Genomic DNA, 24814 nt, shown 5'->3' with positions numbered 1-24814 from the left:
TTTTTATCGCCTGACAGCACTAGTTATAAGTTATTATAAGCGATTGATAACCGAGCTGAAGGATTCCTCGCGCAGCAGGGCGTGTGGAGCTCCTCGCGTTGGCACTCCTCCAGTATTGATCGGAGAGGGAAAGGGAACAAACAAACAGGGGGGGGGGGGGGTTCACAGTAAAAAGGGACAAAACAATTCAATACCCGTCGGCTGGTTCCCGTCGGCTGGTTCTGGCTGGTCCCAGAACAGTCGTGTGACCCGACAGCGGAACGTCCACAAGGGTCCCCTTTGCGTCAGACGAACACTGAACACGAAAGCTCATTCTCTTCGACCGCATTCATCCTCATAATACCCCCCCGCTTTCTGTTTGGTCAACAGTCTCTCTCTCTCTTCCTCACAGAGTTTATGGAGGGCGGCAGACTGGAGAGAGCCTTGCCAGACAGAAGGATGGAGCAGGGGGAAGACAAATGCAGTGATACTACCTTGATTGCGTTACGTTGTGCTTGGTAAAGGGGGTGTAAAGGTACACGTATCTGTACCGAACCGTTTCACTACTGGACCTTAGGCTCAGTACGGCTGTGTTTACCGAATTAATACAACGGTATGTTAACCACTAACGACCGACCGCCCACCGGCGGCTGTTTTTTTTCACAATCTAATATAATTATAATTATTTTCATTTTTTTAAGTCGATTATTAATTTCTAGGGATGTCCGATATTATCGGCCTACCGATATTGGCATTCAAATGTAATATCGGAAATTATCGTATCGGTTTAAAGAAATATATATATATATATATTTTTTTTTTTGCATTTATTTAACCTTTATTTACCCAGGCAAGCAAGGAAGAACAAATTCTTATTTTATTTATTGTGAAAAGTATGCATAATGTTGTGTTAATTCCACGACAAGAGATATGTAATGTAAATTACCTGAAATTATTCCTTTTTTTGGGGAGGGAAATCCCGCAGCATATATCGGTATCGGAAATTAAGAGTTGGACAATATCGGTATTATCGGATATCGGTAAAAAAGCCAATATCGAACATCCCTATTAATTTCAATATAGAATATTCGTCGACAGGCCTACAAGTACAATTAGTTTTCTGCACACTACATCACCCCTGAGTGGAACGTGGAAAGCCAAACTTTCCCCCACTGTACCGAAAACCCATACCGAACCGTGACTTCAAAACCGAGGTACTTACCGAACCGTGGTTTTTGTGTACCGTTACACCCCTAGTGCTTTGTGGACAGAGCTGAGCAGGGGAAGTAGGATAAAATCCACCTCTATACAGTGATGTGTAGGCTGTCAGTGTTCCAAGGACCACGGCTAGTTTACTTTATTAGGATCCCCCAAAATCCCCCAGCATTGCAGTAGCTGTTCCATTCATTGTGACCGTGCAACACAATACTTATATATAATATATATATATAATATAACGGCGTTAACGTGTAATAACGTGCTGCTATACTAATAATAATAATAATAATAATAATAATAATAATAATAATAATAATAATAATAATAATAATAATAATAATAATAATAATAATAATAATAATAATAATAATAATAATAATAATAATAATAATAATAATAATAATAATAATAATAATAATAATAATAATAATAATAATAATAATAATAATAATAATAATAATAAACTACGGTCCGGGATGCCACATTGCTTTTACCAAAACGGTGTGTGCGTTTTGCGAATCTGATTGGCCACTGACGTTTCTTTGACATTTCTGGTCATGTGACACGTGCGCCCAATCGTGTGACGGCAAGTTCTTTGGACGGTTAAGCTTAGGCGCTCTTTCGAAGTTGGTTAAGGTTAGAGTTTGTCTTTAGAGCAGGGCGATAGAACGCCAGCCCTGATTCCAAACTCTAACCTTAACCAACTGCGAAAGAGTCGCCTAAGCTTAACCAGTGATAAACTAGGGGCGTTAGGTAGTTTGCTGCTGTTCGAGGTGGAAATGGGCACGTCACATGATTGGTCGCACATGTCACATGATGACCAGAAACGTCAGTGGCCAATCAGATCGCACCAGAAACGGCAGTTCCCAATCAGATTCGCAAAACGCGAACGCGGAAGCAGAAATCCGTTAGGATAAGAATACACGCAGCCAGGCCACAGGCAGGGAAGAGTGTTTTTAGCTCTTTATTTTAGAAAGAGCTTAACCAGTGATAAACTAGGCGTTAGGTCGTTCGCAGGCTGTTCGACGCGGAAACGGGCTAAGACACAGCTCGTCATGCGATTGGGCGCACATGTCACATGACCAGAAACGTGCATGGCCAATCAGAGCGCAAAGAGGGAACGCGGAAACACGAACCGTTTGTTAAAAGCAAAGACGCGTCCGGGATTCACATTTCACATTCACATTTCCTCTGTTATGTATGTAGGCTACAATCTAATATAAAATATACAGTAAAAAATACAGAGATCACCATTAAGTTTAAGTGTATAGTAAGTGTAATATTGACACTGTTGTTTTAAATGTAAAAGTCCAGGAAGATGGTACCGTCACTCTGTCACTCTGTGCTCAGTGATGCAGTGAGGCACAGTGATGCGTTGTAAAGTCTGATGGCTGTCGGAATGAAGGACTTCCTGTCCCGTTCAGTGCTACACATGTCTTCTTAAAATAATTGTTTTTCTTTTTTACATTATTTTCCGACAACGCCTTCCAAACTGTGGTGCCCCAGAGGAATACTGAGTGCTGTTGAGTGTTTATACATGTGTGCGTTTAACAAAAGGTTGTATATTGAATAACAATTAGTTTGGTATGGTTTTTCTGCACCATTTATTTACATTTAGTAATTTAGCTGACTCTTTTATCCAAAGCGACTTACCGGGTTTTGTGCAGGAAAGGGAACAACTCTGGCAGCTAATGGTCGGTGAGATTGGTCATCAAACAGTGTTGGACTTGAGTGCTACAGTCTTGAGTGCATTAGTAGTATAGACATATTAAAAAAAAATCTAAAAAAAAATCTAAAAATATTATATATATATTTTTTTTTGTCAACCAATAGTCGACTAATGGCACATTTTGGCCATTCATAGTCGACCATCCAAATCCTTAGTCGGGGACATGTCCTTATTGTGGCCACTGTCATAGTAGTTGAATTAAGTGGTGGCCATGTCCTTATTGTGGCCACTGTCATAGTAGTTGAATAAAGTGGTGGCCATGTCCTTATTGCGGCCACTGTCATAGTAGTTGAATAAAGTGGTGGCCACGTCCTTATTGCGGCCACTGTCATAGTAGTTGAATAAAGTGGTGGCCATGTATTGTGGCCACTGTCATAGTTGAATTAAGTGGTGGCCATGTCCTTATTGTGGCCACTGTCATAGTAGTTGAATAAAGTGGTGGCCATGTCCTTATTGTGGCCACTGTCATAGTTGAATTAAGTGGTGGCCATGTCCTTATTGTGGCCACTGTCATAGTAGTTGAATAAAGTGGTGGCCATGTCCTTATTGTGGCCACTGTCATAGTTGAATTAAGTGGTGGCCATGTCCTTATTGCGGCCACTGTCATAGTAGTTGAATAAAGTGGTGGCCATGTCCTTATTGTGGCCACTGTCATAGTAGTTGAATTAAGTGGTGGCCATGTCCTTATTGCGGCCACTGTCATAGTAGTTGAATAAAGTGGTGGCCACGTCCTTATTGCGGCCACTGTCATAGTTGAATAAAGTGGTGGCCATGTCCTTATTGTGGCCACTGTCATAGTAGTTGAATAAAGTGGTGGCCATGTCCTTATTGCGGCCACTGTCATAGTAGTTGAATAAAGTGGTGGCCATGTCCTTATTGTGGCCACTGTCATAGTATTGAATAAAGTGGTGGCCATGACCTTATTGTGGCCACTGTCATAGTTGAATTAAGTGGTGGCCATGTCCTTATTGTGGCCACTGTCATAGTAGTTGAATAAAGTGGTGGCCACGTCCTTATTGTGGCCACTGTCATAGTAGTTGAATAAAGTGGTGGCCATGTCCTTATTGCGGCCACTGTCATAGTAGTTGAATAAAGTGGTGGCCATGTCCTTATTGCGGCCACTGTCATAGTAGTTGAATAAAGTGGTGGCCACGTCCTTATTGTGGCCACTGTCATAGTAGTTGAATTAAGTGGTGGCCATGTCCTTATTGTGGCCACTGTCATAGTAGTTGAATTAAGTGGTGGCCATGTCCTTATTGTGGCCACTGTCATAGTAGTTGAATAAAGTGGTGGCCATGTCCTTATTGCGGCCACTGTCATAGTTGAATAAAGTGGTGGCCATGTCCTTATTGCGGCCACTGTCATAGTTGAATAAAGTGGTGGCCATGTCCTTATTGCGGCCACTGTCATAGTTGAATAAAGTGGTGGCCATGTCCTTATTGTGGCCACTGTCATAGTAGTTGAATTAAGTGGTGGCCATGTCCTTATTGTGGCCACTGTCATAGTTGAATTAAGTCGGGGCCATGTCCTTATTGTGGCCACTGTCATAGTAGTTGAATTAAGTGGTGGCCATGTCCTTATTGTGGCCACTGTCATAGTTGAATTAAGTCGGGGCCATGTCCTTATTGTGGCCACTGTCATAGTTGAATTAAGTCGGGGCCATGTCCTTATTGTGGCCACTGTCATAGTTGAATTAAGTGGTGACCATGTCCTTATTGTGGCCACTGTCATAGTTGAATTAAATGGTGGCCATGTCCTTATTGTGGCCACTGTCATAGTAGTTGAATAAAGTGGTGGCCATGTCCTTATTGTGGCCACTGTCATAGTAGTTGAATAAAGTGGTGGCCATGTCCTTATTGCGGCCCTGCATAGGTAGGGACATGGTGTTATTTCATACCTTGTTCCTCAGAGGCACAGCAGTACAAATGTATGAATAATATACCGCTCCCCAGTTTTACGGAGCATACTTTTTCCTGTTAACTGTAAATAAGATCCGTCATCACCGTCCAACAACATCCTGTGTGGATTCAAAGAAATCGAAAAGCCCCTGCAACTCGTCCCCCGACGAACAAAAAAAAAACACCACAATAATGACCTCCTTTTTGTTTTCATCTTCAGCAAACTGCCATTCTCAGAGCCGCCTCATTAGCCAAGCGTGTGTTGTCACGGCTGACATATTTAGGCCTGTCGTCGCAGCGACGGCAAATTGCCCCAAAATGTTTACGGCGCTCAGTCGCCCGACAGACGATTCACGGGGGAATGAGGTCAGAATTGAGAGCGCAGTGCGGAGCAGAGGAGGAGGCGACTATAATTGCCTCTATGTAAATAGCTCTTAGGTAAATTGTTTACATTTAGATTGACAAAATACCGTATTTGAGATCGTTTGCATATTTCAGAGATTAAACTGATACGCTGTCAGCGAGCACTAATAATAAAGCAAACCCATGACGTAGGTGTCTGACTTTTTATGGAATACTTTGTTCTCCACGTTTTTTGGGGGATTTTGTCATCATGCAGCACAAGTACAGTACAGTAACGTAAATAAGTGTGGCATCCAACCAGAGTGCAAATGTAACAGTAAAGTGCAATAGTGATATACAATGTACGGGTGATTAAACTGGGTATAAAATATATAAATGAGTACTACTGAGTAATAGTGCTAATCAGATGTATGTACAGAGTTGTAGTATTACTATGTACAGTGATACAGGTGTAAAGACACTATGGTAGTAAGTCATACTGGCCAGCAGTGTAACTACAGTGATAGTAGGTAAGGGATATGTACAGATATATAGTATCTACATATGTGAAAATGGATTATATGCAGACAGCAGTGGAGGTTTCTCTATGACAACACGTGAAATACAAATTCACTCATAATTCATAATTATTATTAAATACCTATATATATATTTTTTTTTTGTTTATTATTATTAGTATTATTATTAGTATTATTATTATTATTATTATTATTATTATTATTATTATTATTATTATTATTATTATTATTATTATTATTATTATTATTATTATTATTATTATTATTATTATTATTATTATTATTATTATTATTATTATTATTATTATTATTATTATTTCTATTATAAATGTTTTCCTATGTAAAAAAGAAATGCCAGTGAATTTTTTTTTTCTTCAAAAATGGCCTAAATTGACCGCTCTGAGCAGGCCTGCACTGCAGTAATTATTCGTTCAGAATATCTGCACAGGTTGACCAGGGTTAAATAAATAATAAATAATAGCCAATCAAAATAGGCTATTAACGTCATCTAAGCACGGTCTGTGCAGTTAAACTCTTGCCATTGAATGGTGGATTGAATGATTGACAGCCTTGTTATCCAATCAGCTAATGGTTTCTCTTTTGCTGCTCTGCGGCTCTGCAGCTAGCATGATTGACAGCCTTGTGGCCCAATCAGGGCCCCGTTCCCCGTACCTGGATAACTGAGTTAGCCGGATAACTTTCGGTTAAGTCTGACTTAAGCCGGACTTTCCGGCTCCCCGTACCTGGATTTTCCAAATCACCATGACAACAGATCCAAAAGTTTGAGCCTGGTCGAAAGCAGGGTTTAAGTTCAAGTTAGCCGGATCAACCATCGCCACGCCCCCGCAAAGGAGTGACAGCGCGTTTCCTGAAATTATTCCCACAGTCTAGGATCTGCGTTATACCATTCTGAATTACGTTTTTGTGCTCCATTCTTCCAGAGGGGTCTTTTGAAATGTAAAATAGACCCAAAATGCTGATACTAAATTCACTTTGTGCTAAATAATGCACGTTATATACCGTGGCGCTCGCTCGGTGCAACAACAACAAAATAAAGAATATTCTAAACACGGGTCTCTCGTTCATTAATGTATAAACAATGAATTTATCCCATCTGGCACAGTGGCTCAGCGGTAGTGCTCAATCCTGGCAACCCAGCGACCGGTGTTCGAAACCCCGTGTTTCCAATATAATTTTTTTGAATATAATATTAATTATTATACGCAAATGTAGCCTGGTTTTAAGTTAAAATATTATAAATCTACATGCATTGAGGATGTCATTCTTTATATAGCTCTCAACGTGCACCAAATTGAATTATTCCTATATTGCAAAAAGAAGGAGATGACTGGGTTTCGAACCCCGGCCGTCTGCGTGAAAGTCAAAAGAAGAACCCGTTACACCACAGAGAAGATAAGAAAAAGATCGACCATACATCAATCAATGGGTAAGGGAGCCGTATCGTTATTCTGTATAACAGTTTTACTAATTATTTTCGCTAGCAAGATCTCATTTGATTATTTAATCCAGCAGGCAAGTTTAAAGAAATATAATCTGATTGATTGAGGTAATGAGGGACTTAAAATTAGCCTATAGATAACGCATTTAACTTGTCGGCGAGGCGATTGAGCCGTACTGCAATATGTTACTAAAGTTTTAAATCAATTAATCAATCAATGCCGCTAGAGAATCAGGATCTCTGCTCTCGACACTTGCTGCCTTCTCGGCTGAGGCGGGCACGCGCATTTATCCTGGATCTCAAGTCTGGCTTGAGTTAACGAGACTGAATCCACCTTCGAGGAACAGGAAAATCCCGGCTTCAAACATCGGGTTAACTGAAGCTGGATAATGACATCTTGATCGACTTAGTTGAACCAGGTACGGGGAACGGGGCCCAGATAATGGTTTCTCTTGTGGCGTACTGCGGCTCTGCAGCGAGCTTGTTTACAAAATAATTTGTATCTCAGTTTAAGAAGATAACTTGTTGGAGCTAACATAGCTAAAGGGCTACCACCGCAGCTATCAGGCCCATGGTGGAGTGTTTTGTTATTGTTCATGAACTTATTGTGCATCGTTTGATGATATATATATATATACACCTGCGATAAAAGCTAAACGTGACAACAACAACAACAACGTCATCGCCTCGCGGGCACTTTGAATTCTCTAGTACTGTAGATAGCGTTGCAATGGAGGAAGGAGTTATTGTCGACTAGCTTGCTTGCTTGCTAGCTAACATTATGTTGTAATGTTATGCAAGTCTTGTGAATGTCTAAACAGGGCTGATGGCATTGATGAAGATGATATCAATAACAACAATGCCTCTCCATGGCCCTATCTGGAATGAATGAATGGAAAAGATGACGTTGTGGGATGCATGCAGCAGGCGCGGAGCATCTAAGGTAAGGGACAATAATAATGTTGTTGTTTAAACTGCCGACGTGCAGTTGTAACGTTATGCAAGTCTTGTGAATGTCTAAACAAACGGCATTGTTTGATTGATTGAAAACTTTATTAATGACGCAATGAAGCATATAGCACTAGTTAGAGGGGAAATTCGGATTCCTCTCGGATTCATTCATTGAGCAGAACTGCAATTCGCTCAGCTGCAGAAACGTTGAGGAGACAATACCCACAGGACTTGGAGGAGAACTTTGTTTTCACTGTCTGTCTATTGTCTACACATTCTGCCGTGAATTGAATTGAATTGAATTGTAAAACTTTATTAACAGATTGCAGAATGGGTACAGTACAGTACAGCTCAATACATACAATTGTTAAGGGGATGCAGACCAGAGAAAGACTTTCGTCTTGTTTACATCAGGGTCCCCCATTTTCAATTCATCATAACATTGACATACATGACATACAGGTAGACAGTACTGCTACCCATTCTGCAATCTGGTAATAACATTTTCAAAGCTATATATTTAGGTTATTGTATTATATGAATGTTTATATGTTTATTTTTATAACCTTACGTTGAAACGGCATTAGGAATATTGATTGGATTTAGATAAAGTCATTGGACCGTCTTATTTGTCATAATAGAACATTCTAGAACATTTGTGATGTCACAGTATGATGTCATGACCGAACGTTGTGGAACATTTGTGATGTCACCTTACAGTATGATGTCATAACCGAACATTCTAGAACATTTGTGTATCTATATATAGTCCACAATTCTCTCAGATGGAGGGTTCCCCCTCTTGGGGGGGCCCTTCAAGAGAGGAGATGATGTTCCCCCTCTTGGGGGGGCCCTTCAAGAGAGGAGATGATGTTTGTATTGTGATTGTATGACAAGAGGAGCAGAGAAGAAGGAGACAGACAAGAGGAGCAGAGAAGAAGGAGACAGAGACAATAGTAATGTGTTTTGAAGATGAGAAGAAGAAGAAGAGTGTAAACTTTCTCAAGTGTGGGCGAAGCATAAGAACTGCAGAGGGCAGTAATACGCCATGTTGAGAGCGTGATTGTGATTGGAGAGGTGGAGGTGGATCAAGATCGGGACTCAGGTTTTCTCGGGCTCTGAAGTGGATGTGGACATGGGGTGGGGGACATTTGGTGGCTTGCCGGGTGTGGCTTTTGCTTGCAGTTGATTGCTTTGGAGTGGTGTTCAGCTGGAATGGGGTGGAGATGGATGGGTGTCGCGGTGTTTGTGGAATGTGAATGGGCGTGTGGTGGATGTTGGGTGGAGGCTGTTCACGGCACATTTGTCGCCGGAGGGCATGTGGCCGAACATGGGGGGCGGTGCTAGGTGGCGGGGGGGCCCCTGATCTCCCCACCGGGGCTCTCTGTCGCTTCTTGTTGTTTCTCATGCCTGGTGGCGGGTGTGCTCTGAGTGGTTTTTGTTCGGCGTTTGATGTGCATTTGTTTGCATTTTGTAGATGTTTTCTTGTTCATTGGTTTTTGCTTTGTTCTGGTTGGGTGCTGTTTTGGAGCGGTCGGCTGTGGGTGGAGGCCGCACTTGTGGGCTGTCGGGTGTTTTTTGTTCCGTGTTTGGGTCTGCTTCGGAGCCTGAGGGGGTGATTTTTTTTGGGTGTTGACAATATTGTATGACAAGAGCAGAGAAGAAGGAGACAGACAAGAGGAGCAGAGAAGAAGGAGACAGAGACAATAGTAATGTGTTTTGAAGATGAGAAGAAGAAGAAGAGTGTAAACTTTCTCAAGTGTGGGCGAAGCATAAGAACTGCAGAGGGCAGTAATACGCCATGTTGAGAGCGTGATTGTGATTGGAGAGGTGGAGGTGGATCAAGATCGGGACTCAGGTTTTCTCGGGCTCTGAAGTGGATGTGGACATGGGGTGGGGGACATTTGGTGGCTTGCCGGGTGTGGCTTTTGCTTGCAGTTGATTGCTTTGGAGTGGTGTTCAGCTGGAATGGGGTGGAGATGGATGGGTGTCGCGGTGTTTGTGGAATGTGAATGGGCGTGTGGTGGATGTTGGGTGGAGGCTGTTCACGGCACATTTGTCGCCGGAGGGCATGTGGCCGAACATGGGGGGCGGTGCTAGGTGGCGGGGGGGCCCCTGATCTCCCCACCGGGGCTCTCTGTCGCTTCTTGTTGTTTCTCATGCCTGGTGGCGGGTGTGCTCTGAGTGGTTTTTGTTCGGCGTTTGATGTGCATTTGTTTGCATTTTGTAGATGTTTTCTTGTTCATTGGTTTTTGCTTTGTTCTGGTTGGGTGCTGTTTTGGAGCGGTCGGCTGTGGGTGGAGGCCGCACTTGTGGGCTGTCGGGTGTTTTTTGTTCCGTGTTTGGGTCTGCTTCGGAGCCTGAGGGGGTGATTTTTTTTGGGTGTTGACAATATTGTATGACAAGAGCAGAGAAGAAGGAGACAGACAAGAGGAGCAGAGAAGAAGGAGACAGAGACGATAGTAATGTGTTTTGAAGATGAGAAGAAGAAGAAGAGTGTAAACAATCAAAAGTTGATTTACCAGAGACCATAATATGGAAACCATACTACTAGCGTAGTATAAGAACTGAGGAGGGCAGTAATACGCCATGTTGCATCGACACTGCGGGAAATTCAAAAGAAGAAAGAAGAGGAAGAAGAAGAAGAAGAGCTCAATCAAAAGAACTGCGGAGGGCAGTAATACGCCACGATGCGTCTACACTGCCGGAAATTCTAAAGAAGAAGAAGAAGAAGAAGATAATGGTTTCTCTTGTGGCGTACTGCGGCTCTGCAGCGAGCTTGTTTACAAAATAATTTGTATCTCAGTTTAAGAAGATAACTTGTTGGAGCTAACATAGCTAAAGGGCTACCACCGCAGCTATCAGGCCCATGGTGGAGTGAAGGAGGAGGATAAGGGCGAGATTGTGGAGGAAATAGAGAGGTTCCTTCTGGAATCAGGGGCTCTGGAGGTGTACACTGATGGCTCTGTGGATCCTGAAAGTGGGAGGGCAGGATTTGGGTGGTGGGTGCCTTGGTTAGGGATCGGTAAGGGACAAAGAATATCCGATGGCAGCTCAGTATTTGTGACAGAGTTGCTTGCCATCCTCTGGGCATTGTGGTGGGTGGAGGAAGTGGGACCAAGCCAGGTGATTATATGCTCTGACTCGGCTGCTGCACTGATGGCTCTGAGTGCAGGTGGGTCTAAAGCTCGCCCTGATCTCATTCAGGAAATAATGTTGGTTTTATATAGGATTGCGAAGGCAGGCTGGTCAGTGGAGTTTTGTTGGGTCCCGGGACACGCTGGGATTGCGGGGAATGAGATGGCTGACTCCCTTGCCAAACAGAGCCTGGGAAGGGAGGAAGAGATAGGTATTTCAATGGGAAGAGTAGAACTCAGAGATAAGATAAAGAAAGGAGTTGAGGCTGAGTGGCAGGATGAGTGGGAAAGGGGGACCAAGGGAAGGCACTATTTCTCTCTGCAGCCTCGGGTCAAGATCAAGGTGGAGGGATATGGGTCAAGGAGTGATAGGGTGAAGATGTGTAGACTGAGGCTGGGGCACTGTGGGTTGAACAGTAGCTTGTTCATTGTGGACAAACATCCAGATGGGGTGTGTGAATGTGGAGAGACTGAAACTGTCGGGCATGTCTTCCTAAAATGTGAAAGGTATAGGAAAGAGAGGGAAATCTTTTATAAAAGTCTGGTAGAGCTGGGAGTATCTTCCTTCTCTCTTAAATCATTCTTTGGCATGGATAATGAGAACCACCAGTTGATCACAGAGGCAGTGCTGACATTTCTGCATGCTTCAGAGTTGTACCAGAGGATATAGCGTTAGTGTATGTATTAGTATTGGACAGGCAAGAGGAGCAGAGAAGAAGGAGAAAGTGTGAGTTGAAGAGGCCTAAAGATGGAACACCACTAGTGTAGTATAAGAAATGAGGAGGGAAGAAATACGCCAAGAAAGAAGAAGAAGAAGAAGAAGAAGAAGAAGAAGAGATCATCAAAAGAAGTGCGGAGGGCAGTAATACGCCACGATGCGTCTACTCTGCCGGAAATTCAAAAGAAGAAGAAGAAGAAGAACAGGCAGAGTGTATCTTGAAACAGGACTGAACAGAACTGAACAGACTAAACAACATAGACTGAAGCCTGCATTTCTCAACCAAGGTGCCAAGCCTACCGTTTTGCTGTGGAAAGAGGCGGCAAGTTGATTTACGGCTTTCCAGTGTGGAGGAATTTTCATGTGTCGAGTCGGCAGGGATTTTGGAGACTGGGAAAATACAGTAGGAAGCAGAGCTCGAGATCTTCGTGAAGAAGAAGCTGCATGAGGCGGTGGTAAAGACCGCCCTCCTACGGTGTGCCACGTACTAGTGACCTCTGGCACCAGGTATTGGTAATCCCGCAGCAGAGACACTTCTCAGTTGAAATAGTGTTTGGTTTGGCTCCTTGGGTTTTTAGTAGTTGGTAATTGTTTCTAGATTGGAAGGACAATTAGGGGCCGGTATAAGAGCCAAAGCTATATATATTTCGGTTATTGTATTATATGAATGTTTAATATTGATTGGATTTAGATAAAGTCATTGAACCGTCGTATTTGTGAGCGTTCTGGAACCTAGAACCTTCTAGAACGGTTGTGATGATGTCATAATAGACTTCTGGAACATAAAACAGTCCGGAACGTGTGGGGTGAGGTCATAGTAGAACATGCTAGAACGTAAAACATTCTGGACTTACCGTATGACATCATGATAGCAGGATCTGAAACCTGGATGAGGTCATAAACTGAACATTCTAGAACCTTTGGGTTTCTATATAATCGGGCGTTCCCTCATAAGTGCCAGAAGTTCGGGCATATTGCAGGGGCTTGCAGGGCGAAACAGAAGTGTGCGAAGTGTGGCGAGGGTCATGAGATCAAGGAGTGCAATGCAGAGGTTCCCAAATGCTGTAACTGTGGAGGGGAACACCATGTAGCGTTTCGTGGGTGTGCATATGTTGCTCAGGCCAAGGAAGTGCAATCTGTGAGGGATCAGTACAAGGTGTCATATGCCGAGGCAGTTAAGTCAGTTGCGACTGTGAAAGAGAAGGAAAGGAGACAGGGGGTGAACAGGGTGCAGCAGGGGAGTCAGCAATCTGCTCCAACTCTGCCAGCCGCGCCTCCTATTATTTCCGATGTGTCTCGGTCTGGACCTGGTCTGCCAGCCGCGTCTCAGGATGAGGTGATGATAATGACCAAGACAGCGTTTCTGGCTTTCATGGTAGAGGTGGTGGCGGGAGTGAAGGACAGTGAATCAAAGTCTAACGTCTGTCTAACGGTGGCTAATGCAGCTGAGAGGTTTTTGGGGGTAGGGATAAGGGGAGAAGAAATCCATACTGTACTGAAGGAGAGTGGGGTGCTGGGTGAGGGTGGGCAGCGGCCGGGCAAGGGTGCTGCACTGGGGGCAAAGGGGAAGGAGAGGAAAAGTGGGGTTGAATGGCAGATATGCAGGAGTGGAGGGGCAAAGGAGAGGGAGAAGAAGGAGAATGAGAAGAAAAGTGGGGGTGAACAGTCGTGTGCGCTAGGGGCAAAGGAGAATGGGAAGAAAAGTGGGCAGATAGGCAGGGGGCGGACGACAGACAGGGAGAGTGAGGGGGACAGCAGTATGGAGGAAGAAGAAAGAGGATTAGATCACTGATGTTCTGTATTCTTCAGTGGAATGCCCGGAGCCTGATCGCTAATGGACAGGAGTTAAAAAGATTTGTGGAGGAAGTCATAGTGAAACCTGAGTTAATTTGCATTCAGGAGACGTGGCTGAAACCTAGCCTTGAGTTTGTTATTCCAGGATATGAGTGTTTAAGAAAAGACAGAGTTGGTAGAAGAGGCGGAGGGTGTGCAACTTTCGTTAGAGAAGGGATCCAGTATAGGGCATTGGACATAACATCTAACCTTGAGTGTGTGGCAGTGGAAGTTTGGAGTAATCAGAGCCATAGTCCCATAACGGTGCTTAATTTATATAATCCGTGTAAACAACTTATTTTGCCTGAATTTGATGAAATTATGCAGAAGGTGAGAGGTCCAGTTATATGGGTCGGTGATTTTAATGCTCGTAACCCATTGTGGGGAAGCAATAGTAAGGACAGTAATGGAGTCGTGGTTGAGGAGATCCTGGATAAGCATGAGCTAGTTATGATAAATGATGATAGACCGACTAGGTTTGATGTCACAAGGAATACTTGCAGTCACATAGATTTGTGTTTTGCCTCCTCGGGTTTGGCTAGGGTTGGAGAGTGGGAAGCGCTGGATAGTAATACTATGGGAAGCGACCACTGTCCTATTCTGTGCAAATTTGGAAGGGATCTGATAATAGAAATCGAGGAGAGGGTGCCCAGGTATAATTTTTCTAAAGCTAATTGGGAAGAGTTCTTGGAGGAGGCCCGAAAGTGGGTAGGAGAGATTGACTCTGAGGGGAGTGTAGACGAGTGGAATGCTTCTCTTAGTGAGATGATACATAGGGCAGCGCAGGGCACAATCCCTATGAAGGAGGAACCCAGAGCTAGAAGGATGGTTCCCTGGTGGAATAAAGAATGTGACGTAGCTGTAAGGAATAGGAATAAAGCATACAAGAGGGTGAGACGGTATCCAGGGTTGTGCCAGTCAGTAGAATATAAGAGGTTAAGGGGAGTAGCACGAAGAGTTATTAAAGATGCTAAAAAGAGTAGTTGGAGGAAGTTCTGTGAAACACTAGGCCCTGAGACTTCTGTGAGGCAGATGTGGGCAGTCGTACACAGAATGGCTGGAATATATAAAAAAAGCTCGATTCCAGTGATTCAGAAGGGGGGGGTAGCAGCAGTAACCAATAAAGAGAAGGCAGACATGCTGGTGGAGGCATTTCAGGCAGTGCATAACTCTGGGAGTCTGGGGGAGGAGAGAGGGAGAAAGAGGTCTGAACTGCTATCGCAGAATGAGTGGAAGTTGAGAAGAAGCTCAGAAAATAATAATCCGATTAATTTGTACTTTACAATGAAAGAGTTAGGGGATGCTATCCAGGCTGGTGCAAATACGACGCCTGGCAGAGATGGATTATCCTATGAATTATTTAAGAATTTGGACGAATTTGTAATGATTGAAATACTGGGTTTGTTTAATAATGTGTGGCTAGAAGGCTGCTTGCCAAAGGAGTGGAAGCATGCCGTCATCATTCCTATTTTGAAGCCAGGTAAAGTAGCGGCTGACCCAGGGTCTTACCGACCCATAGCCTTGACGTCTGTATTGTGTAAAATTATGGAAAGGATGATTACTAATAGATTAGTTTACTTTTTAGAAAGTAAGGATCTTTATGTTGGGTATCAGAATGGGTTTAGAAATGGCAGGTCTACAATGGAATCAGTAGCTGTTCTAGACCAGGACATTAGACAGGCTTTTGACAATAAGGAAGTAGTGATAAGTGTATTTTTGGATATTGAGAAGGCGTATGACTCTTTGTGGAAAGAGGGGCTGCTTTTGAAATTGTATGACCTAGGAGTTAGAGGGAGATTGTTTAATTGGATAAAGGATTTTCTATTAGACAGGACGATCCAAGTACGTGTGGGGGGGCAAACCTCAAAAACTGTAAAAATAGAAAATGGCACCCCGCAAGGAAGCGTGATTAGCCCGGTCCTCTTCGATGTGATGATTAATGACATTTTTGGGCAAATTGGAAAAGGATATGGGTTGTCTTTATTTGCGGACGATGGGGCCATATGGAAAAGAGGGAAGAATGTTGAGTATTGTTTAAAGCAGGTACAAAGAGCTCTGGGGGATGTAGAGGAATGGGGAGACAAGTGGGGTTTTAAAATATCCGCCTCTAAGTCTAATTATATGATTTTTGGTTTTAGAAAGAGGGTGCCTAGGGGAAGGCTGGTTATGTATGGATCTCCCTTAGAGAGAGTAAAGGTGTTTAAATTTTTGGGAGTTTGGTTTGACGAAAGATTGAATTGGGCTGTTCATATAGAGAAAATCCTGGCAAAGTGTGAAAGAATAGTGAATGTGCTGAGAAGTTTGGCTGGGAGTGGGTGGGGAGCGGATAGAGAGACCACGTGCATGATATACCAGGCGATGATCAGGTCAACAATTGATTATGGTTGTTATGTGTACGGCTCTGCGGCCAAGTTTAATTTGCGAAAGCTGGATGTGCTTCAGTGCAAGGCTTTGAGAATCTGCTGTGGAGCTTTTAAGACCACCCCTGCTTCAGCACTATTGGTGGAAATGGGGGAGTTGCCCCTAAACCTGAGGAGAGTAAAGTTAGGGCTACAGTACTGGGCAAAATTGAGTGGGACAAGTCTGTCCTTCCCAGCTAGGTGTTTACTTTCAGGAGATGGGGATAAGTATAAACCTTTTTTGGGCAGTATTGATCAGTGGGCCAGGAAGTTGAGACTGCATCAGGGGGGAGTGGCGGAGCACACTCGGTGGCTATCAGTGCCATTTTGGCTATTGCCTGATCGAGTCATTGAACTTAGGTTCTTGAAGGAGGAGGATAAGGGCGAGATTGTGGAGGAAATAGAGAGGTTCCTTCTGGAATCAGGGGCTCTGGAGGTGTACACTGATGGCTCTGTGGATCCTGAAAGTGGGAGGGCAGGATTTGGGTGGTGGGTGCCTTGGTTAGGGATCGGTAAGGGACAAAGAATATCCGATGGCAGCTCAGTATTTGTGACAGAGTTGCTTGCCATCCTCTGGGCATTGTGGTGGGTGGAGGAAGTGGGACCAAGCCAGGTGATTATATGCTCTGACTCGGCTGCTGCACTGATGGCTCTGAGTGCAGGTGGGTCTAAAGCTCGCCCTGATCTCATTCAGGAAATAATGTTGGTTTTATATAGGATTGCGAAGGCAGGCTGGTCAGTGGAGTTTTGTTGGGTCCCGGGACACGCTGGGATTGCGGGGAATGAGATGGCTGACTCCCTTGCCAAACAGAGCCTGGGAAGGGAGGAAGAGATAGGTATTTCAATGGGAAGAGTAGAACTCAGAGATAAGATAAAGAAAGGAGTTGAGGCTGAGTGGCAGGATGAGTGGGAAAGGGGGACCAAGGGAAGGCACTATTTCTCTCTGCAGCCTCGGGTCAAGATCAAGGTGGAGGGATATGGGTCAAGGAGTGATAGGGTGAAGATGTGTAGACTGAGGCTGGGGCACTGTGGGTTGAACAGTAGCTTGTTCATTGTGGGCAAACATCCAGATGGGGTGTGTGAATGTGGAGAGACTGAAACTGTCGGGCATGTCTTCCTAAAATGTGAAAGGTATAGGAAAGAGAGGGAAATCTTTTATAAAAGTCTGGTAGAGCTGGGAGTATCTTCCTTCTCTCTTAAATCATTCTTTGGCATGGATAATGAGAACCACCAGTTGATCACAGAGGCAGTGCTGACATTTCTGCATGCTTCAGAGTTGTACCAGAGGATATAGCGTTAGTGTATGTATTAGTATTGGACAGGCAAGAGGAGCAGAGAAGAAGGAGAAAGTGTGAGTTGAAGAGGCCTAAAGATGGAACACCACTAGTGTAGTATAAGAAATGAGGAGGGAAGAAATACGCCAAGAAAGAAGAAGAAGAAGAAGAAGAAGAAGAGATCATCAAAAGAAGTGCGGAGGGCAGTAATACGCCACGATGCGTCTAATCTGCCGGAAATTCAAAAGAAGAAGAAGAAGAAGAAAGAGACTTTCGCATCTTCGACCAGACTGGTTAGGACCGAACAGAGGACTGAATCCAGAAGCCCACCAGCGGATTTGCGGTTTCCACCTTGCGAAGGAGTCCCGGCCCGCACAATGAATATTTAGGAAAATAGCTTTAGGACCACTTCTGTAAAGAAAGACTTCGCTGTGGAAGAGAAATAACCCATTTGGATATCTTTGTTTTACACCGGAGCGGCTGTGGACATTATTTTTCTTTATCAACGAACGTTGGCTCGCGCTCCGTTCCAACGAAGTTAGTCCTGTTATCTGAACGGGACTTTTTTTTAACAAGACTGAACAGATCAACTGTTAAACAACATAGATTGAAACCATTTCTCAAACAAGATTGCCTTGCCTACCGTTTAGAAAGATATTGATCACGGAGATGAGGAACGCTGACGGCACCTGGTCCAGTTCCAGACCTCAGATCATGGGGAACTCGGCGGAGGAGCAGGACTCGTACCATGGCCAGCCTGGTGTCTGTGGTCTGACCAACCTGGGGAATACCTGCTTCATGAACTCAGCTCTACAGTGTCTCAGTAACACCCCTCCCCTGACAGAGTATTTCCTGCGTAACTTGTACCTGAAGGAGTTGAACGTCACCAACCCTCTGGGTGTGAAGGGAGAGATAGCAGAGACGTACGCTGATGTTATCAAACAGATGTGGTCTGGAAGACACTATTCTGTGGTGCCGCGCATCTTCAAGACCAAGGTGGGACACTTGGCCTCTCAGTTCCCGGGTTACGAGCAGCATGACTGCCAGGCGCTGCTCTCTTTCCTGCTGCACGGACTGCAGGAAGACCTCAACAGAGTCAAGAACAAAGAGTACATAGAACAACGGGACGCAGACGGACGTCCCGACCAGGAAGTGGCGGAGGAGGCATGGCGGAACCATCGTCGCCGTAACGACTCGGTGATCGTCGACACATTCCACGGCCTCTTTAAGTCCACGCTGGTCTGCCCAGAGTGCCACAAGGGCTCTGTGACCTTCGACCCCTTCTCTTACCTGAGTGTTCCGCTCCCTGTCAGTAAGGACAGAGTCGTGGAGGTTTTCTTTATCTCTCTGGACCCAAACGCCATGCCTTTACAGTATCGTGTGGTGGTCCCTAAAGCAGGCGAGGTATCTGACCTCTGCTCTGCCCTCTCAGTGATGACCAACGTACCAGCCGGCCAGATGGTGGTAGCAGACGTGTACAACCATCGGTTCCATAAGATCTACCACGTTGACGAGGCCCTCAGCTGTATTCTGGACAGAGATGACATCTTTGTCTATGAGTTGAGTGGAGGTTGTGTGGAGGAGGATGGAGAGGAGGTGGTGTTGGCTCTCTACCTGCGGGAGCGTTCTCACCACAGGGACCATGGCTCTGGGAGCAGTTCCTATGGGACCGCCCTGTTCGGACACCCTCTGCTGATGGCTGTACCTCGCAGCAGCCTGTGTAACACAGAGGCTCTGTATGCCATATTCCTACAGAGACTGGCACGCTACGTACGACCCCCTGACCCCTCGGATGAGGTGGAGGAAGAGGAGGAGGAGGAGGAAGAGGAGCTGTATAAGACTCAGACCAACAGTGTCAGTGACGATGAGGGGGAAGAGGATGGGGAGAGAGCAGGCCCCTCCCACAGAGACAACTGCTGTGGTGACGGACAGGCTGACAGCCAACCAGATGGCTCTGCTATAACCAAGCCCCACCCTGATCCCACCAAAACTCAGCCCTCACTGGAGCACGCCGAGCAGGAGGCCAATAACGTGACGAGGATGGAAGACAGCCCTTCCTCCTCTGCTATCTGCACCACTAACGCCACCGCTAGCACCAGCACGGACACCATTGCTAACACTAGCAGTAACTCCACCGCTGCAGCTAACGATGTTAACACGAGTGGGAACGCTACCGCTATTTCTAGCGCAGTACCATTCATAGACCTAAAGGGGGCAGAGTGGCAGCCTTGCGAAAATGACGAGGAGGAGGAGAAGAAGGAAGAGGCCTGTTCTCCTGGCCCGCTAGCCAACGAGCAGCCGGCTAAGAGGAAGGTGTGCAGCGGTAAAAGGAAGAGGTGTCTCTTCTCCATCCAGGCGGTGAACTCCAACGGAACCACAGAGCGAGGGACGGGTGAAGGAGGGAGCGCCTTCTCCTTCAGCTCTCCGCCGTACGTGGCCATAGACTGGGACCCTGACATGAAGAAGAGGTTCTACAACGAGAATGAAGCTGACAAATGCGTGAAATATTCCAGCATGGAGGTTCCTCGGCAACACGCCACGGTTCAGCTGCAGGAGTGTATCCAGCTGTTTACTACTGTAAAGACCCTGGAGGAGGAGAACCCATGGTATTGTCCTCTGTGTAAGAAACCTCAGCTGGCCACTAAGAAGCTGGATCTGTGGTCTCTGCCAGAGGTCCTCATCATCCATCTCAAGAGGTTCTCCACAGAGAAGCTTGACGGCATCGTCGACTTCCCACTGAGGGACCTCGACTTCTCTGAGTCTCTGCTGAGGAAGAGCCCGACCGACACGGAGCCTCCGAGCCGATACGACCTCATTGCTGTGTCCAATCACTACGGAGGACTTAGAGATGGACATTATACCAGCTGTGCACGGAACAAGGACAATGGCCATTGGTATTACTTTGATGACAGCAAGGTGATGTATGCCAGAGAGGAACAGATCATGACCAACGCTGCCTATATCTTGTTTTATCATCGACAAGACAAAATCCGACAGCCGACTCTGCCCGCCCCCTCCTCCGCAAGCTCGGCCTCTTCAGCAGTGGCGTCATTTCAGTAAAAGGGGAGTAAAGTAAAACCGGGGAGTGTTGGACGTAACGCGATGATGTCGGGGAGGTTGCGACCCTCTCTGCGCCGCCCCCTATCTCCCTGTCTCCGGATTCGCTATCAGCTCTATCTTTAATCTTTCAAAATGTTCAGTTGCTATCGCTATCAGCTCTATCTTTAATCTTTCAAAATGTTCAGTTGCTATCGCTATCAGCTCTATCTTTAATCTTTCAAAATGTTCAGTTGCTATCGCTATCAGCTCTATCTTTAATCTTTCAAAATGTTCAGTTGCTATTGCATGCACTCATCTGTGTTTCACTACACACTTGAGTGCATGCTTACCAACTGTCCGTCTGCAACACTACTATCACCGACATCTAAGAAGGGAGATCCCCCCTTGAATGGCCCTTCTAAGGTTTCTCTCCTCCACACTGCCTGTGGAGCATTTTTCCCTATTGTTAGGTTTTAGTGAGTTTTTCCTTACCTTCGCGTGGGGTATGTCTGGGAGTGCTTGCATTCTTTCATTTATTTGCATTTATTTTAAATTTGTTGGACCTTATGGTGTTCTTGTTCTGTTCTTGACTTATTGTTATGTTTCTTCTTGACTTCTTTAAAGAAGACATGTATGGCCCATGGGGACATTAACGTGTGTTGTTGGGCCCTATAAATACATTTGATTTGATTTGGTGGATTTTTTTGGTCAAATCAGTTGTGAAATAGTCACTTTTGGTGAGTTTCTCTACAATTCACTTATATGACACAGTGCTCACAACCAATAACGTTGTTTCAATACTGCGTGTTTTACGAGCCATTAACCTAGCTAGCTGAACTAACCTTAGTACCAGTATTGCAAATGCTTCTGTAGACATGTACAAATAACCAGTGCATAAGAAAGTCAAACAATTCTGAACGTTAAATCCCTGACATTAATTAAATAATCTGGTCTCTTTCATAAGCAACTAGGTCTACAACTTCTTTCTGGACAGACATTTATAAACCACTGCTCCAGCTTCAGACAGCTTCCAGCACCACGGACAGGCACACTACTGCTCCAGCTTCAGACTGCCTTCAGCACCACAGACAGGGACACTACTGCTGCAGCTTCAGACAGCCTTCAGCACCACGGACAGGGACACTACTGCTGCAGCTTCACACAGCCTTCAGCACCACGGACAGGGACACTACTGCTCCAGCTTCAGACTGCCTTCAGCACCACAGACAGGGACACTACTGCTGCAGCTTCAGACAGCCTTCAGCACCACGGACAGGGACACTACCGCTCCAGCTTCAGACAGCCTTCAGCACCATGGACAGGGACACTACAGCTTCAGACTGCCTTCAGCACCACGGACAGGGACACTACCGCTCCAGCTTCAGACAGCCTTCAGCACCACGGACAGGGACACTACCGCTCCAGCTTCAGACAGCCTTCAGCACCACGGACAGGGACACTACCGCTGCAGCTTCAGACAGCCTTCAGCACCACGGACAGGGACACTACTGCTGCAGCTTCAGACTGCCTTCAGCACCACGGACAGGGACACTACCGCTCCAGCTTCAGACAGCCTTCAGCACCACAGACAGGGACACTACTGCTCCAGCTCCACACAGCCTTCAGCACCACGGACAGGGACACTACTGCTCCAGCTTCAGACTGCCTTCAGCACCACGGACAGGGACATTACTGCTCCAGCTTCAGACAGCCTTCAGCACCACGGACAGGGACACTACCGCTCCAGCTTCAGACAGCCTTCAGCACCACAGACAGGGACACTACTGCTCCAGCTTCAGACAGCCTTCAGCACCACGGACAGGGACACTACTGCTCCAGCTCCACACAGCCTTCAGCACCACGGACAGGGACACTACCGCTCCAGCACGACGGACAGGGACACTACTGCTCCAGCTTCAGACAGCCTTCAGCACCACGGACAGGGACACCCCTGCTCCAGCTTCAGACAGCCTTCAGCACCACGGACAGGGACACTACCACTCCAGCTTCAGACAGCCTTCAGCACCATGGACAGGGACACTACAGCTTCAGACTGCCTTCAGCACCACGGACAGGGACACTACTGCTCCAGCTTCAGACAGCCTTCAGCACCACGGAAAGGGACACTACTGCTCCAGCTTCAGACAGCCTTCAGCACCACGGACAGGGACACTACTGCTGCAGCTCCACACAGCCATCAGCACCACGGACAGGGACACTACCGCTCCAGCTTCAGACAGCCTTCAGCACCACGGACAGGGACACTACCGCTCCAGCTTCACACAGCCTTCAGCACCACGGACAGGGACACTACTTCTCCAGCTTCAGACAGCCTTCAGCACCACGGACAGGGAGACTACTGCCGCAGCTTCAGACAGCCTTCAGCACCATGGACAGGGACACTACCGCTCCAGCTTCACACAGCCTTCAGCACCACGGACAGGGACACTACTTCTCCAGCTTCAGACAGCCTTCAGCACCACGGACAGGGACACTACTGCCGCAGCTTCAGACAGCCTTCAGCACCATGGACAGGGACACTACTGCTCCAGCTTCAGACAGCCTTCAGCACCACGGACAGGGACACTTCACGTGGAGGGTCTTTGGACATTATTTATTGAAGGCTGTTTCTTATTTTGAGGAAACGGTTATCGACATTGAGCAGTGATTATGGACGGATGCATCAAAGTCAAAGTCAACTTTATTGTCATTTTACTTCATGTGCAAGTCATACAGAAACATGAAATTGCGTTCCCCCTTACCACGGTGTATATACACATATCTAATATAAACATAAAGTAACATATATGACACTGTAAACATAAAGTAACATATAGGACACAATGTACACACACAATATACAGGACTATATACAATATAAACAGTAGCTCAAATAAAATGAATGAGTGAATATAGAGGTAAAAGAGAACTTAGTGCAAATCTTCTAGCAGCCATGCATCATCACTAGGCTACGTGTAATAGGCTATAGAGTAGACCGATTCATAATCATTGTAAGTAAAGTGGAGAGGTTTCATGCAAAAGCACTGTTGGGAGATAAACAGCTATTTCTGTCCGCTCGCTTCTCCCGCGATCAATTTAGTTGTGATTCGCTATCAGCTCTATCTTTAATCTTTCAAAATGTTCAGTTGCTATCGCTATTAGCTCTATCTTTAATTTTTCAAAATGTACAGTTGTTATTGCATGCACTCATCTGTGTTCCACTACACACATGAGTGCATGCTTACCAACTGTCCGTCTGCAACACTACTATCACCAACATCTAAGAAGGGAGATCCCCCCTTGAATGGCCCTTCTAAGGTTTCTCTCCGCCACACTGCCTGTGGAGCTTTTTTCCCTATTGTTAGGTTTTAGTGAGTTTTTCCTTACCTTCGCGTGGGGTATGTCTGGGAGTGCTTGCATTCTTTCATTTATTTGCATTCATCTAAAAATGTTTGGACATTATGGTGTTCCTGTTCTGTTCTTGACTTATTGTTATGTTTTCTTCTTGACTTGTTTAAAGAAGATCTGTACGGCCCATGGGGACATTAACGTGTGTTGTCGGGCCCTATAAATAAATTTGATTTGATTTGATTTGAGTTGTTGAATACGTTACCCTCCTTTTTCTCCTCCTTTACCCTCCTCTTTATGAGAGAGGCCCATCTGACGTTCTGCCGCAACCGGAGTGAATTATTTCTAATACATTTCTACAAAGTTCCTAACACATTTATTAACCCTTTCACTACCAAATGGTTCACCCCTTTTCACTGTGATGATACAGACGGCCCTTTCACTGCCACGCGACAAATGGTTAACCCTTTCACAACCACACAACAGAGGGGTTAACCCTTTCACGGCCACACGACAACGGGTTAACCATTTCACTGCCACACGACAAAGGGTTAACCCTTTCACCACTACCACACTACAGACAGCTGGTTAATCTTCTGTAGTGTGGCAGTGAAAGGGTTTTAATCGCAGACGACCAGCCACTGCACAACAACACACGTTTTTGAAGAGTCACATGAATTGACACTTGTCCATGTGTGTCTTAACGGGCCACTGAGGTCCACATCCTACCAGCAGCTAAAGCGTGAGTAACATTGCATTATTGTTCTATTTACAGTATATACAAAAGTGGCCGCTGCTACATCAAGCGGTATAGACTAGTATTTTTTTTTTACTGTGGTCACGATAGTTGGGGTTATTTTTGAACCGGGTTTAAATCTGACAGTTGGTTTAATCAACTGGCTGAGTAGGCGAACACCAGGACCTTTAACCTGTTAATCTGTAGACCGTTTT

At 45.5% G+C, this 24814-nt stretch overlaps 1 protein-coding gene across 1 annotated transcript; it reads left to right on the top strand.

Moving 5' to 3' along the window:
• Window positions 1–5185: 5185 nt before the first annotated feature.
• On the top strand, window positions 5186–23136 carry LOC311244809 (ubiquitin carboxyl-terminal hydrolase 11-like; the record flags this gene model as incomplete). The annotated part of the gene is made up of 3 exons (XM_084334495.1): window positions 5186–5190; window positions 18127–20501; window positions 21533–23136. 3 exons carry the CDS (start codon window positions 5186–5188, stop codon window positions 23134–23136), a joined length of 3984 nt encoding a protein of 1327 aa, XP_084190621.1.
• Window positions 23137–24814: the final 1678 nt, after the last annotated feature.

The sequence above is a fragment of the Notolepis coatsorum genome (assembly GCF_963971535.1).
Source record: "Notolepis coatsorum genome assembly, chromosome: 18".
In the NCBI taxonomy this organism is placed as follows: Eukaryota; Metazoa; Chordata; class Actinopteri; order Aulopiformes; family Paralepididae; genus Notolepis; species Notolepis coatsorum.
Note: the sequence above shows the minus strand (reverse complement) of the source record. Positions and strands in the feature narration are given on the sequence as shown.